The sequence below is a fragment of the Ursus americanus genome, chromosome 21 (assembly GCF_024610735.1).
Source record: "Ursus americanus isolate L20-20 chromosome 21, mUrsAme1.1.p, whole genome shotgun sequence".
In the NCBI taxonomy this organism is placed as follows: domain Eukaryota; kingdom Metazoa; phylum Chordata; class Mammalia; order Carnivora; family Ursidae; genus Ursus; species Ursus americanus.
The window spans coordinates 43,707,036-43,720,346 of record NC_142147.1 but is presented as its reverse complement, the minus strand read 5'-3'; the positions used below and the strand labels follow the sequence as shown (position 1 = coordinate 43,720,346).

General features: G+C 46.9%; 1 protein-coding gene across 1 annotated transcript; it reads right to left on the bottom strand.

Annotated features, from left to right (window-relative positions):
• Positions 1-668: 668 nt before the first annotated feature.
• PSMD8 (proteasome 26S subunit, non-ATPase 8) lies at positions 669-7,305 on the bottom strand. The gene is made up of 7 exons (XM_045785953.2): positions 6,931-7,305; positions 5,621-5,693; positions 5,400-5,502; positions 4,078-4,243; positions 2,951-3,051; positions 1,649-1,760; positions 669-894 (listed from the first exon to the last, which is right to left on the bottom strand). Exons 1-7 carry the CDS (start codon positions 7,291-7,293, stop codon positions 757-759), a joined length of 1,056 nt encoding a protein of 351 aa, XP_045641909.1. The 5' UTR covers positions 7,294-7,305; the 3' UTR covers positions 669-756.
• Between the last annotated feature and the right edge of the window lie 6,006 nt (positions 7,306-13,311).

The following is a 13,311-nucleotide window of genomic DNA, read 5'->3' as shown; positions in this document are numbered from 1 at the left end:
CCATTTCTGAGCCAATCTGATGCTATGCTGAGATGTTCAGCACAAATCCCTCTGGAAAGCAGGGGTGCTCCTTCCCTTTATCCAGATGCGGAAACAGACTCTGGAAGACTTTGTTGAAAACCCCACATCCCACAAACAGCTCAGCCAGACTTGGACTCTGCCTTAAATACCTTCTCGAGAACTTCAAGGCAGGAAACACAGGCTGGGGGTGGTCCAGGAGGTCATAAGTTACAGTACTGGCTCAGGAAGAGTGGGAACCCGGGCAAGTCCATGCCAGCGCCCACATCTTTCGTTCCACAGAGGTCTCAAACTGGTAGCCCACAGACGGGTTCCATTTCGCATGTCATTTAACAAACTGGTTTAATTGCAAACATTTTTCAAACTGTGATGCGTCACCCCCTTTGCTAAAAAACTCGTGCCTTGGCCTGGTATTCCTGTGGGTCCACAGCTGGCTGCAACAATCCCTCTACCCGGAACCTTTGCTCTCCTGCCACTGAGCCCCTGTAATGGGCTGCCATCTGAGAGCTTCAGCAACGGCCACTGGACAGAGGCTGACCCAACAGAGGGTTATCTCAGACCCGAGAGGGCCCCCAAACTTCTATGTTCTTCCAAGATAAGGAACTTGTCTCCCCACCATTCCACCAGGGGAGACAAGGGCCTAGAAGACAGAATGTCAATCCACCTTTATTGGAGGAAGCCCTGCCCTGCCACTGCTTTAAGTACCGCAAGCCCGGCCCCACCCCGTGCCTGGTGGGCTCAGACGATCATCTCCAGCTGCCGGGCATACTCGATGACCTGTTTGGCCAGTTCCGTGGAGGGGATGGTGGTATCTTCTGGCTTCTGCTGCTGGCTGGCAAAGCTGTAGTAGTTGTTGAGGCCCAGAACCCACCCTCGCTGCAGGAAGGGAAGGATGACAGATGGGTGGGGTGATCACACAGGCTCCCTCCCCACCCCACAGAGCCAGCAACCTGCCCATGTGGGCCCTGGCTCACGTTCCTCGCCAACCCTACTCTACCCACACAACTCTAGACAAGTAACTTCACCTCTCTGTGCCTCAGTGTCTCCATATTTGAAACAAGGACTCTACTCACACACTTCTCTGGGTCTATGAGGATTCAGTGAATCAACACCTCTATAAAGTGCTGAGAAGTGTTTGGCCCAGAATAAATGATCACTAAACATCAGCTGTCACCATAGCTCAAGTTCAACTTCACCTCTTCCAGTCTGGTCTTGACCCTCCTCAGTTACTGGGGTCACTACACCCCATGCCCCAGCATCTCCAGAGGCACTACTCCTACATGAACACCCCAGGCCAGATGAGGCAAAGTCTCACGGAGAAAAGCTCTAAGAAATTCATTAAGGACAACAGCTCAACAGGTACAGCTCAACTGAGCCCCAGCGTCCCCCTCCGCCTCCTGCCAGGTGCTATGCTAAGCTCACCCCAGGTGCTATGCTAAGCTCACCCCACATGTTAAATTCCAGCCCACACTACAGATCAGGAAACTAAAGCTCAGAGAAGTTCAGCAACCTGCCTGTGGTCACACAGCTGGATTTAAACATGTGCATTCCTGCTCGAGTCCCTCCAGCCTCCCCTCCTACTGTGAGTGCACCCCTGGCCCCACGGCCCCTCGCCCTGCACCCCAGCCACCTTCTTGGCGTAGTCTGTCATCTTTTTGGGTGTGTTGAAGAAGAGGATCCGGGTGGCCTCAGTGAAAAGGATTTTCTCATAGGCCTTCTCGATGCACCCAGCAATCTCATCCCTGAGGAAAGACGAGGTTCTCATTACTCAGCACAGACAGCTCTCCAGGCCTTGTCCTCCCAGGCCTGACACGTGTGAGCTCTGACCTTTCAATTCAGCCCTGACGGCTGGAACATGCTTCCTGCCCTGTTTCATCAAGGCTTGGGGAGGGGGAGTAGCTTGACCAGAGTTGCAAAGCCAGGGCCACAGCAGGGTCCAGGTCTCTGAGACTCCTGGGCTCAAACTCTGAATCCCACTCCCAGCCACGAGGACTTCAGGCTGTCTGAAACCCAGCCTGGGATTCACAGGAGGGGATCTCTTTACAGAACACCCCCCACACACACACACACAAGGGTGCTGTGCCCCATTTCTAGATCTGATCCTGGGAGGGTTCCTTGCCACCTGTTAAGAGGCATCAAGATCAATACTGAAGTAGGAAAACATCAAAGGATCAAGTCACTGAAAACGAAGAAGGAGATAGCTCCAGGGAAAAGTTAGTGACAGGGAGTGTGCATCCATTTCTGATGTGTTTTATCTCTTAGACCAAGTGGCAGGTATGCAGACATTCATTATATAATTACTCCCTGTTCATTTTGGAAAGCCAAATATTTTTTATTTAAAAATAATCTAAACTCACTAAGCCACCCCTCTTCACTCCCACCACATCTCTGGGCTTGGTTTTGCCATCCAAGAAATGGAAACCCATCTCAGTCTGGCACTCTGCCTCCATGAACTAGCTCTGCCACTACCTGGACCCTTTTATTTCTCACGGGATGTGTAAATGTCACGCCCACCTGCCCATGTCATATCACTTGTGCACGGAGCAACCCCTGAGCGGGACTTAATGGCCCCACTCTAAGGTAGAGGAAACTGAGGGTCCCACAGTTTAGGAGACCTGAGGTGAGGTCACATGCCTCTTGGACTGGATCACTTCTAAGACAGGCAGCTTGGGTCCTGTGGCTGAGCACTGTCCAGGAGCCAAGCCCAAGCCCGGATCATACGGACACACAGATTAACAGCCCACAGTGAGATGAGGGCTGTTTTACACAATCTCATGATAAGTTCCAGTTCATAGAAAAGAGAGAAATGATGTGCCCAGCCTCTCCAGACCACAAGTGGCCAGAATGGGATTCAACTCAGGGCTGTCTGACTTGAGTCCAAGCTCTTTCTGAACTCCACAGGACCCTGGCCGCCCCCAACACACACACACACCTGATAGTGTCAAGCAGGATGTCAATGAAGAAGGTATAGCTCTCGGCAGGGATGTTGCCTTTGGCCAGGAACACCTTGTTATAGCTGCCCTCCATCAGGTACTGCAGAGGCCAGGGGTGGGGAGGAAAAGAGGATGAGGAAGAGGTAGCACAAGGGGCCTACCAGCTGAGGCCTCACCACATTCCCAGTGCTTTCATAATCTCCTCCACTAGAACACCCTTAGTGTATAGTCATGCATTCCCCATGCGGACTGTGCACCTCCTCTTCCAGGAAGTCCTTCCTGGTTTGTACACATATGCATGCACACAAGGGCAAGCACACACATTCTTTCTCCAAACTGCCCTGTGCTGATAGCTAATTCTCTTATCTATTCTCCAGCCACAGGAGGGAGACAGAGCTAGATGCACCCCCTGCTCATTCCTCCACTCTTCTGCCTAAGGTGTGCTGCCGGCCATAACTGCTCTCTCCCATCTTCTCACCAGAGCAAAATCCTCCCATGAGACCTCAGCTCTAAGAACTACTTCCCAACCTTAGGCATTAAAGCTCTTCCCTGACCATGCTCACCTTGTTCTAGAAATACTGTCCTCTTTGCTTACCCTCAGCCACACCAGGCATATTTCTGCCTCAGGACCTTGGCCTGGCTGCTCCCTCTACTTGGTTCACTTCCCCCGAGATGTCAATGGGGCTGGGTTCATCACCCCTTCAAATCTTTTTCAAATCTCACCTTTTCAGCAAAGCCTTCCCTGACCACCCTACAAAAAAATTCATCCCTGCCCCGACTCTCCACTCTCCTTACTTTGTTTTTCTCCATAGCACTTAACATCTGACAGACCACATAAGATTACTTAATCTTTTTGTTAACTATCTGCTTCCTCATCCGAATGTCACGCCCACCAGATCCCGTATTTTAATCTGCTTTGTTTGTAGTACAGTCTGAAAACCAGCCACAGGTCATGGCACATGGCTGGAACTCAACAGTTGTTGGACAAATGAACAAATGAGTCCCCCCGGCTAAAAGACGGGTGACCCCTGCCCCCTCCTCCAGGAAATCTTCCCTAATGTCTGTACCTATACCACCACCTTCAGATCTCTCCCCCCCCGCCCCCCAGGCAATTCCCCAGCCTCACTTGCTCCAGGGACACAGGATGCTTGATGTATACATTGGTCTGGATGTCCTTGGCGGGCAGCCGCTCCAACTCTGTGTGGAACTCAGCCACCCGGTTCTGGGACAGCAGGAAGAGGAGGTTGAGGCCCAAGAGCTGGTGCATGTAGGCTGACTCAGGGAGCTGCTCCCTGTGGACCAGGGCAGGAGAACCAACGTAAGGAGGGCTCAAGTACCTATAAGCCCCCCACTCTAGGCTCCAGGGACCCTGATGACTGCCCCATGCTGTCTCCTTGCAGAAGTATCGGATCTTGGGTTTTCAAATGAAACTGAAGCCCAGAGAGGCATGAAGAAGTCACAAGTCATAGGGGCCCAAATAGGTGACCTCACTTTAGTAAAGTGACTCTGCCTCAGTTTCCCCAACTGTAAAATGAGTATTACCACAGCGTCTGTCTCATAGAAGGTAGGACAAGTGAATAAGGGTTACATGAATTAGATGACTTAACCCAGGTACAGTGATCAGAACAGTACTTGACTCAAATAAGTACTGTGTGTTAGCTATGATTATAATATTAAGAGTTATCACCCTCACTTTAAGGGGGAAACTGAGGCGTAGGGAGGTGAAGTCATTTGCCCAAGACCACATAATTAGGAAGTTGCAAAATTAGTTTCAAACTCAGGTTTGTCTGACTTCTGATGTCAAATTCTTAATCATTAATCCATGCAGGTACCATTGAGTTAAAAAACATTAAGTTTTGTATTCAACACATACTCAGTGAATCCCTGCTCAGGGCCCAGCCTCGTGCTAGGCAATACTGGAACGCAGCAGTGACCAAGACCCCTCTGACTTTAGGGAGGGACTGGGCTGGGATAGGGGAGGCAGAGTAAGAGGGGTCAGGGCTGATACAGTATTGGAGGCGGCAGGAAAGTTTGGTCTGGAGCCTGAGAACTATGGAGAGCCATGACAGGTTCCAATCAGCGTTTCGACATTGGTCAAATTTTACCGTCACAAAGATTCTACTGGCTGCCATGGGGGATCAATCCAAGGGGGCAAGGTTGGAGCCAGGGCAGGTGAAAGGTAGCTACACTGGGGAGTGGAAATGCAGCGTAGGCATGTGGACAGGGGAACAGACTGGAGGCCAACAGAGACCAGCTGGTACAATCCCAGGATAAGGACCTCCAGAGCAACCCCCTGACCCTGCAGCCTCTGGGGACAGAGCTAGGCAAACAGGGAGTTCTGAAAGAAGATGACCTGAGTGGCTGGAGAACCAGGGATTTATTATTTTTTTTAAAAGCTACCATACAACCCCCTGCCCCCACCCAATCAGGGGCAGGACCCATCCTCACTTGTAATCGAAGTAGTAGCATTTGAGCTGGGCCATGTAGCGCTCGAAGGAGGGGATGTCCTTGCGCAGGATGCTCCACTGGGCCCCAATCTCCAGAATGTCACCTGTGGGTGACAGGGCAGATTCTCAGGAGGTGCCTGAGTCCCTCTTCTGACTACCATTCCTGCCATTCCTCCCATCACCCCCACCCCATCACTCCCCACCAGCCCCAGTGACACTCACGGGCCAGAATGAGCTGCTGTTTGGTCAGTTTGGTCCCTGTGGTTGGCAAGAAGTTGAGCTCCAGCAGAACCAGCTGACAAGGAGAGCAGGGAAGGAAGGAAAAAAAGAAGATGGGACCTCAAGCACAGGTTACTTACCTTCGCTAAGCCTTAGTTTTCCCACCTAGAAAACAGAACTAATCATCATCCCTGACTCAAGGCTGTTCAGAGTTTTAAAGGATCAGTCCTCAGCACTCAGACAGGGACTGGGCACACTGAATGCCCATTTAGGATGAACTCATGTTACAATTATTAATAGCCCCACTGGGGAAACAGGAAACACTCTCCATGCCTGACTCAATGGAATCAAGGGGGTGGAGGGACGCCAGCACCTTCAGTTCTTGGCAGAACTTTTCCACAATCCATTGGGTTGGGCCCAGCTACACCTCCCATCCACCCCCAAATCTACACTTAGGAGGGAAGGGAACTAACATCCCCCCGTTGTCCAACCCACACATCATTTATCAGACGCGACCCATTCAGAGACTTAGTTCAGCCCACAATACTTGTACTCTTTCCCAAACACGCTCGGTCTGAAGCACCCAGAGCACCATTTTGGTCTTCTCCTATAAGAACATTTTTTCTAGATTCAGGGGCGCCTGGGTGGCACAGCGGTTAAGCGTCTGCCTTCGGCTCAGGGCGTGATCCCGGCGTTATGGGATCGAGCCCCACATCAGGCTCCTCCGCTATGAGCCTGCTTCTTCCTCTCCCACTCCCCCTGCCTGTGTTCCCTCTATCGCTGGCTGTCTCTATCTCTGTCGAATAAATAAATAAAATCTTTAAAAAAAAAAAACAAACATTTTTTCTAGATTCAATCCTATTCTCAAAACTCGGCTTCCCCCCCGTCTCCCCAGATGCGTCCCTAAGTCCCAGATCTCTCAGACCCTGATTTGGTCTTGTCTAACCACACAACCCTTCATCTCAGCCTTCTTTCATCACCCTGTCCAGTCCTCATTACCCACTTGCTCGTCGAGCACCCACCATCAGAAAAACTCCAATACTCCCATGCTGCCGCTCCATCCAGCTAGGCCTCCAAACACCAAAACTTTAATCCCTTAGTTAATGCCTGAACATTTCCATCACGCCTCCCCCACACACACACTGTGGGGTCGTGTTTGATCCGTTCCAAACCTCTTCTTCACCCCTCTAAGCTCGCACTTTGGCAGTTCCGAGTCCTTCACCGTGCTGGATCCCCCAGCCCGCCCTGGTCTCGCCGGCGGCCGGGAATTCGGCTAGGTCTAGACCCCTGTAGCGGCATCCGCCAAACACTACCTTGAGACGGCCCAGCTCTTCACCGCACTTGCTAAGATTGGGGCTTTTACGGTTCCACTCGCCCTTAAGTTGCTCGTACATGCCGGCCGCGACCTGCAAGACTGCACCCGAGGTCGCCGCGGGGCCCGAGTTCGAGGTGCCCGGCGTCCCGTTCACTGCCGTGGCCGCCATCTTCCGTGATGCGGCAAACCTCCAGCCCGATTTACGGCAGCGACGCCTACAGACGCTCACCCGGCGGAAGTGGGGCCGGGAGGTGGAGCCCAACGCGGGGGGCGGGGCTACGGCTGCCGACCTCCGCCTGCCGCGGTTCGCGTTCAGTTGTTCTCGGGGAGGTGCCCTAGGAGACCGGCCCTTAATGGACATGTCAGTCAGAGCCCCGCCTCTGCTGTCATTCAAGATGGTGACCGGAAGCCCGCTCCTGAGCTAACTGAAAATGGCAGAGGTCGCAACGCCTCCCCGCCTCCCGTAACCAATATGGCTGCCGTGGCTTCAGCCTGGGCGTTCGCGACGCTACTTTTCTGTCTTCGAGGTTCCACCCTCACAGGAGCTTCTTTAAGCCAAGAGGGGGCGGTAGTGGAGCTGTGCCATTATTTCCACTTTATACACAGGCTTTGAAAGGCTGGGTAACTTTCCCAGAGACTAACCGCTGAGATTTGAGCGGAGGTCTTTCTCTCTAGTCTCTCAGAGCATCCTTCTCCGTTTTCTCCAAGCTTATAAAAATATGCACAAACTGTACAAAAATCATCCAGTCTTATGCCTTAAATACCACAGATACGCGGAGGATTCCCATTTTTTTTTTTTATCCCTACTCCTGTTTTCTCCGTATATATCACACCTGCCTATTCAACGTCTCCCCTTTTCTCAAACCCAACTGTCTTCTCCTTTAGAATGTCAGCTCCACAAAAGCAGTTGAGCAACTGACTCGGTATCAGCTCAGGTCATGATCTCAGGGTCCTTAGATGGAGCCCTGTCTTGGGCTCCATGCTCAGTATAGTCGGCTTGAGATTCTCTCTCCCCCTCTCCCTCTGCCCCTCTCCTCACGCACACGCTCTCTAAATCAATCAACTTAAAAAAACTGATTTCATCTTCGTAGTCATTTTTTCCAGAACCATTTGTTAAATAAATCATCACTTCCCCGCCAAAATGAAAGACATTTGTGTCATGTTAAAAATCTCTTCAATAATCATATTTTAAGTCATCTGTTATATTTTACTGCTCTATATTTATTCTTGGTAAATACCATGTCATATATATGTTGTTGAGGTGAAAATCACATAACATAAAATTAGTCCTTTTAAAGTGAACGATTCAGGGCGCCTGGGTGGCTTAGTTGGTTAAGCAACTGCCTTCACCTCAGGTCATGATCCCGGGGTCCTGGGATTGAGTCCCACATTCCGGCTCCCCCTGCTCTGCAGGAAGCCTGCTTCTCCCTCTCCCTCTGCCTGCTGCTCCCCCTGCTTGGCTTTCTCTCTGTGTGTGTCAAATAAATAAATAAAATCTTTTAAAAAAATAGTGTGAACAATTCAGTGGCATTTAGCATTCATCATGCAGTACAAATACCACCTCTATCACCAAAATATTTTTATCATCACAAAAGGAAACTCCATGTCCCTTAAGCAATGGCTTCCCATTCCCTGCTTTTTCCTTGCCCCTGGTAACCACCAATCTGCATTTTGTCTCTGTGTATTTTACCTGTTCTGAGTATTTTATGGAATCATATAATATGATATGTGTCTGGCTAGGGTCTGGCTATTTTCACTTAGCATATTTTTCATGTTCATAGATGTTGTAGCACGTATCTGTAGTTCATTCTTTTTTATGGCTGAGTAATACTCCATTTATGGATATACAACAATTTGTTTATCAATTCATCCATTGATGAATATTTGAGCTGTTTTCACTTTTTGACTTTGTGAATAGTGCTGATATGAACATACATGTATATGTACTTGTTTGAGAACATGTTTTCAATTCTTTTGGGTGATAAACCTAGCAGTGGAACTGCTGGATATGGTAATTCTATGTTTAACTTTTTGAGGAACCACCAAATTATTTTTACCAGCACCTGAACCCTTTTACTTTCCTACCAGCAACATATGAGTGTTCCAATTTCTCCACATCCTTGCCAACACTTGTTATATCTGTTATTGTTATTTAAATTATTATAGACATCCTAATAGGTATTATGAGATATCTCGCTACATTTTTTAAAAAGATTTTATTTATTTATTTTAAAGGTTTATTTATTTTAGAGAGAGCGAGACAGAGAGAGAGCATGCTCAAGCATGAGGTGGAAGAGGGGCAGAGGGAGAGGACAGAGAGTCTCAAGCAGACTCCACCCTGAGCACAGAACCCAACTGGGGGCTCGATCCCATGACCCTGAGATCACGACCTGAGCCAAAACCAAGAGTCATACACTCAACTGACTGCACCACCCAGGTGCCCCTTAAGATTTTATTTTTAAGTAGGCTCCACACCCAACATGGGACTTGAACTCACGACCCTGAAATCAAGAATCACACACTCTACACACTGAGCCATCCAGGCACCCCAACTCTCACTATGGTTTTGATTTGCATTTCCCTGATAACTAATGATGTTGGACATCTTTTCATGTGCCTATTGACCATTTATTTATCTTCAGAGAAATGTCCATTCAAGTCTTTTGCTCATTTTTTTTTAAGATTTTATTTATTTATGTGACAGAGAGACAGCCAGCGAGAGAGGAAACACAGCAGGGGAGAGGGAGAGGAAGAAGCAGTCTCCCAGCCGAGGAGCCCGATGTGGGACTCGATCCCGGAACGCCAGGATCACGCCCTGAGCCGAAGGCAGACGCTTAACGACTGCGCTACCCAGGCGCCCCCTCTTTTGCTCATTTTTAAATTGGGTTGTTTGTGGGCTTTTTTGTTGAGTTGTAGGAGTTCTTTTTCTTCTAGATATTAGTCTTTAAAAAATATATGTATGTATGTATGTATTTGAGAGGTAGAGAGAGAGAGAGAAAGAGCATGAGCAGGAGGGGCAGAGGGAGAGGGAGAGAGAATCTCAAACAGACTCTGCATCTGAGCATGGAGCCCGACTTTGGGCTCGATCTCACGACCCTGAGATCATGACCTAAGCTGAAATCAAGAATTAGACACTTAACCAGCTGAGCCACCCAGAAGCCCCTCTAGGTTTTAGTCTTTATCAGACACACAATTTACAAATATTTTCTCCCCTTCTGTGGATTGTCTTTTCACTCTCTTGATAGAGTCCTTTGATTCACAAAAGTTTTTAATTTTGATGAGGTTCAATTTGTCTATTTTTCTTTTGTTGCGTGGACTTTTAGTATCATACTTAGGAAATCATTGCCAAATCAAAGGTCAAGGTTTTCACCTGTTTTATAGTTTTAGGCCTTAAATTTAAGAAGCCAATCCATTTTAAGTTAATTTTTGAGTATGGTATAAAGTAAGGTTCAAACTTATTTTTGCGCATGTGGATATCTGGGTTTCCCAGTATCATTTGTTGAAAGGAGTGTCCTTTCCCCATTGGATGGTCTTGGCATCCTAGTAAAAAAATCAATTGACTGTATATGCAAAGGCTTATTTTCTGAGCTCTCTATTCTATTATATTGGTCTATATGTCTGTCTTTATGCCAGTATGACACTGTTTTAATTACTGTAGCTTTGCAGGTTTGAAATTAGGAAGTATAAGTCCTTCAACTTTGCTCTTCTATTTCTAGATAGTTTGGGCTATTTAGGTTCTTTGAAATTCCATATCGGTTTTAGGATAGATTTCTCTATGTTTGCAAAATTGCCGCTGGGATTTTGATATTGTCTTGAATCTGTGTATCACTTTGGGTCTCGTTATGAGCTAATATGTAAATATAAATGTTGAAGCCCTAACCTCCCAGTATTTCAGAGTGTGACTGTATTTGGATATAGGGACTTTATAAAGAGGTGATGAAGTTAAAATGAGGCCCCTTAGGGTGGGCCATATTCCAGTTTGACAAGAGTCTGTATAAAAAGAGGAAATTTCAGGGCCCTGGGTGACTCAGTTACTTAAGCATCTGCCTTTGGCTCAGGTTATGGTCTCAGGGTGCTGGGATCGAGCCCCATGTGGGGCTCCCTGCTCATCAGGAAGTCTGCTTCTCCCTCTGCCTCTGCCTCCTCCCCCCTGCTCATGCTCTCTCTCTCTCTGGTAAATAAACTAAAAAAAATATTTAAAAAAAAAAAAGAGGAGGAAATTTGGACACACAGAGACACCAGGGATGTGACCACACAGAGGAAAGACCATGTGAGAACACAGCAAAAGAGCAGTCATTGGCAAGCCAAGGAGACAAGCCTCAGAAACCAAACCTTCTGACAGTTCGATATTGAACTTCTAGACTCCAGAATTGTAGGAAAACAAATCTCCTTTGTTGAAATTACCCAATCTGTGGTATTTTGTTTTGGCAGCCTTAGCAAATGAATACAGGTAATACTATCTTCTTAACAATACTGTTTTTCAGTTCATGAATATGGGATGTCTTTCTATTTGTTTAAGTGTTAATTTCTTTCAGCAGATTTTGTAGTTTTCAGTACACAAGTCTTTCACCTCTTTGTACAAACTTATTTTTTTAAGATTTTCTTTTTCAAGTGATCTCTACATACCCAAAATGGGGCTCAGATACACAACCCCGAGATCAAGAGTCACGTGCTCCATGGACTGAGCCAGCCAAGCACCCCTGTACAAACTGATTAGTAAATATTTTATTCTTTTTGATGTTGTGAATAGAATTGTTTTTTTTTTTCAATTTCCTTTTCAGATTCTTCATTGATAGTGTGTAGAAATACAATTGGTCTTTGTGTGTTGATTTTCTGTTTTGCAAGTTTACTGAATTCACTTATGAGCTCTAACAGTGTGTGTGTGTGGATTCTACATAGAAGATCCTGTCATCTACAGAGATAACTTCAGTTCTCCCTTCCTAATTTGGGTGCCTTTATTTTCTTTTTCTTGATTAACTCCTCTGGCTAGAACTTTCAATACTATATTAAGTAGAAGTGGGTCTCCATGATTGTTCCTGATCTTGGGGGAAGGCTTTCAGTCTTTCACTACTGGGTATGATGTTAGCTTTGGGATTTGTATATATTGCCTTTATTGCGTTAAGGAAGTTCCCATTTAATCCTAGTTTATTGAGTGTTTTTATTATAAAAGAGTGTTGAGTTTTGTCAAAAAATTTTTCTGCATCAGTTGAGATAATCATGGTTTTCTTTCATTCTATAAATATGATGCATTACACTGGTTACTTTTTTGTATGTTGAGTTCTTACATTCCAGGGATAAATCCCACTTGGTCTTAGTGAATAATCCTTAGACTGCGCTGCTGAACTCGGTTTGGTAGTGTTTTGTTGAGGATTCTTGCATTTATATTCATGAAGGATATTGGCCTTTAGTTTTCTTGTCTTGTACTGTCTTTGTCTGGCTTTGTTATAAAGGTATGAGGGTCAGAATAAGTTACGAAATGTTCTCTCCTCTATAATTTTTTGGAGGAGTTCAATAAGGATTAGTCTTTAGAAGTTTGGTAGAATTCACCGGTAAAGACATCTGGTCCTAGACTTTTCTTTGTTGGAACATTTATCTTATTTTAGTTTTTTAAGAGTTTATTTATTTATTTGAGAGAGAGAGAGAGAGAGAAAGAACAAGCAGCTGGGAGCCTGATGCGGGTCTCGATCCCAGGACCCTGGGATCATAACCTGAGCCAAAGGCAGAAGATGCTTAACTGACTTGAACCACCCAGGCACCCGGAACATTTTTTTTAATATTTTATTTTTAAGTAATCTCTATACCCAACGTAGGGCTCAAACTTACAAACCCGCGATCAAGAGTTGCACACTCTACTTGCTCTACTGACAGAGCCAAGCAGGTGCCTCTGTTGGAACATTTTTAAAATTACAGATTCGGGGCACCTGAGTGGCTCAGTCAGTTAAGCAGCAGATTCTTTTTTTTTTTTTTTTAAGATTTTTATTTATTTGACACAGAGAGACAGCCAGCGAGAGAGGGAACATAGGCAGGGGGAGTGGGAGAGGAAGAAGCAGGCTCCCAGTGGAGGAGCCTTGATGTGGGGCTTGATCCCATAACGCCAGGATCACGCCCTGAGCCGAAGGCAGACGCTTAACCGCTGTGCCATGCAGGCGCCCCTAGCACCAGATTCTTGATTTCAGCTCCATTCATGATCTCGGGCTCCCCACCAGACAGGGAGTCTGCTAGTCTCCCTCCCCTTCTGCCCCTCCTCCCCCCATGCGCTCTCTCAAACAAATGAATATTTTTTAAAAATTACAGATTCAATCTCCTTACCTGTTCTAGATATACGCAGATTTAGTATTTCTTCTTGAGTCAGTTTTGGTAGTTTTTATCTTTTTTTTAG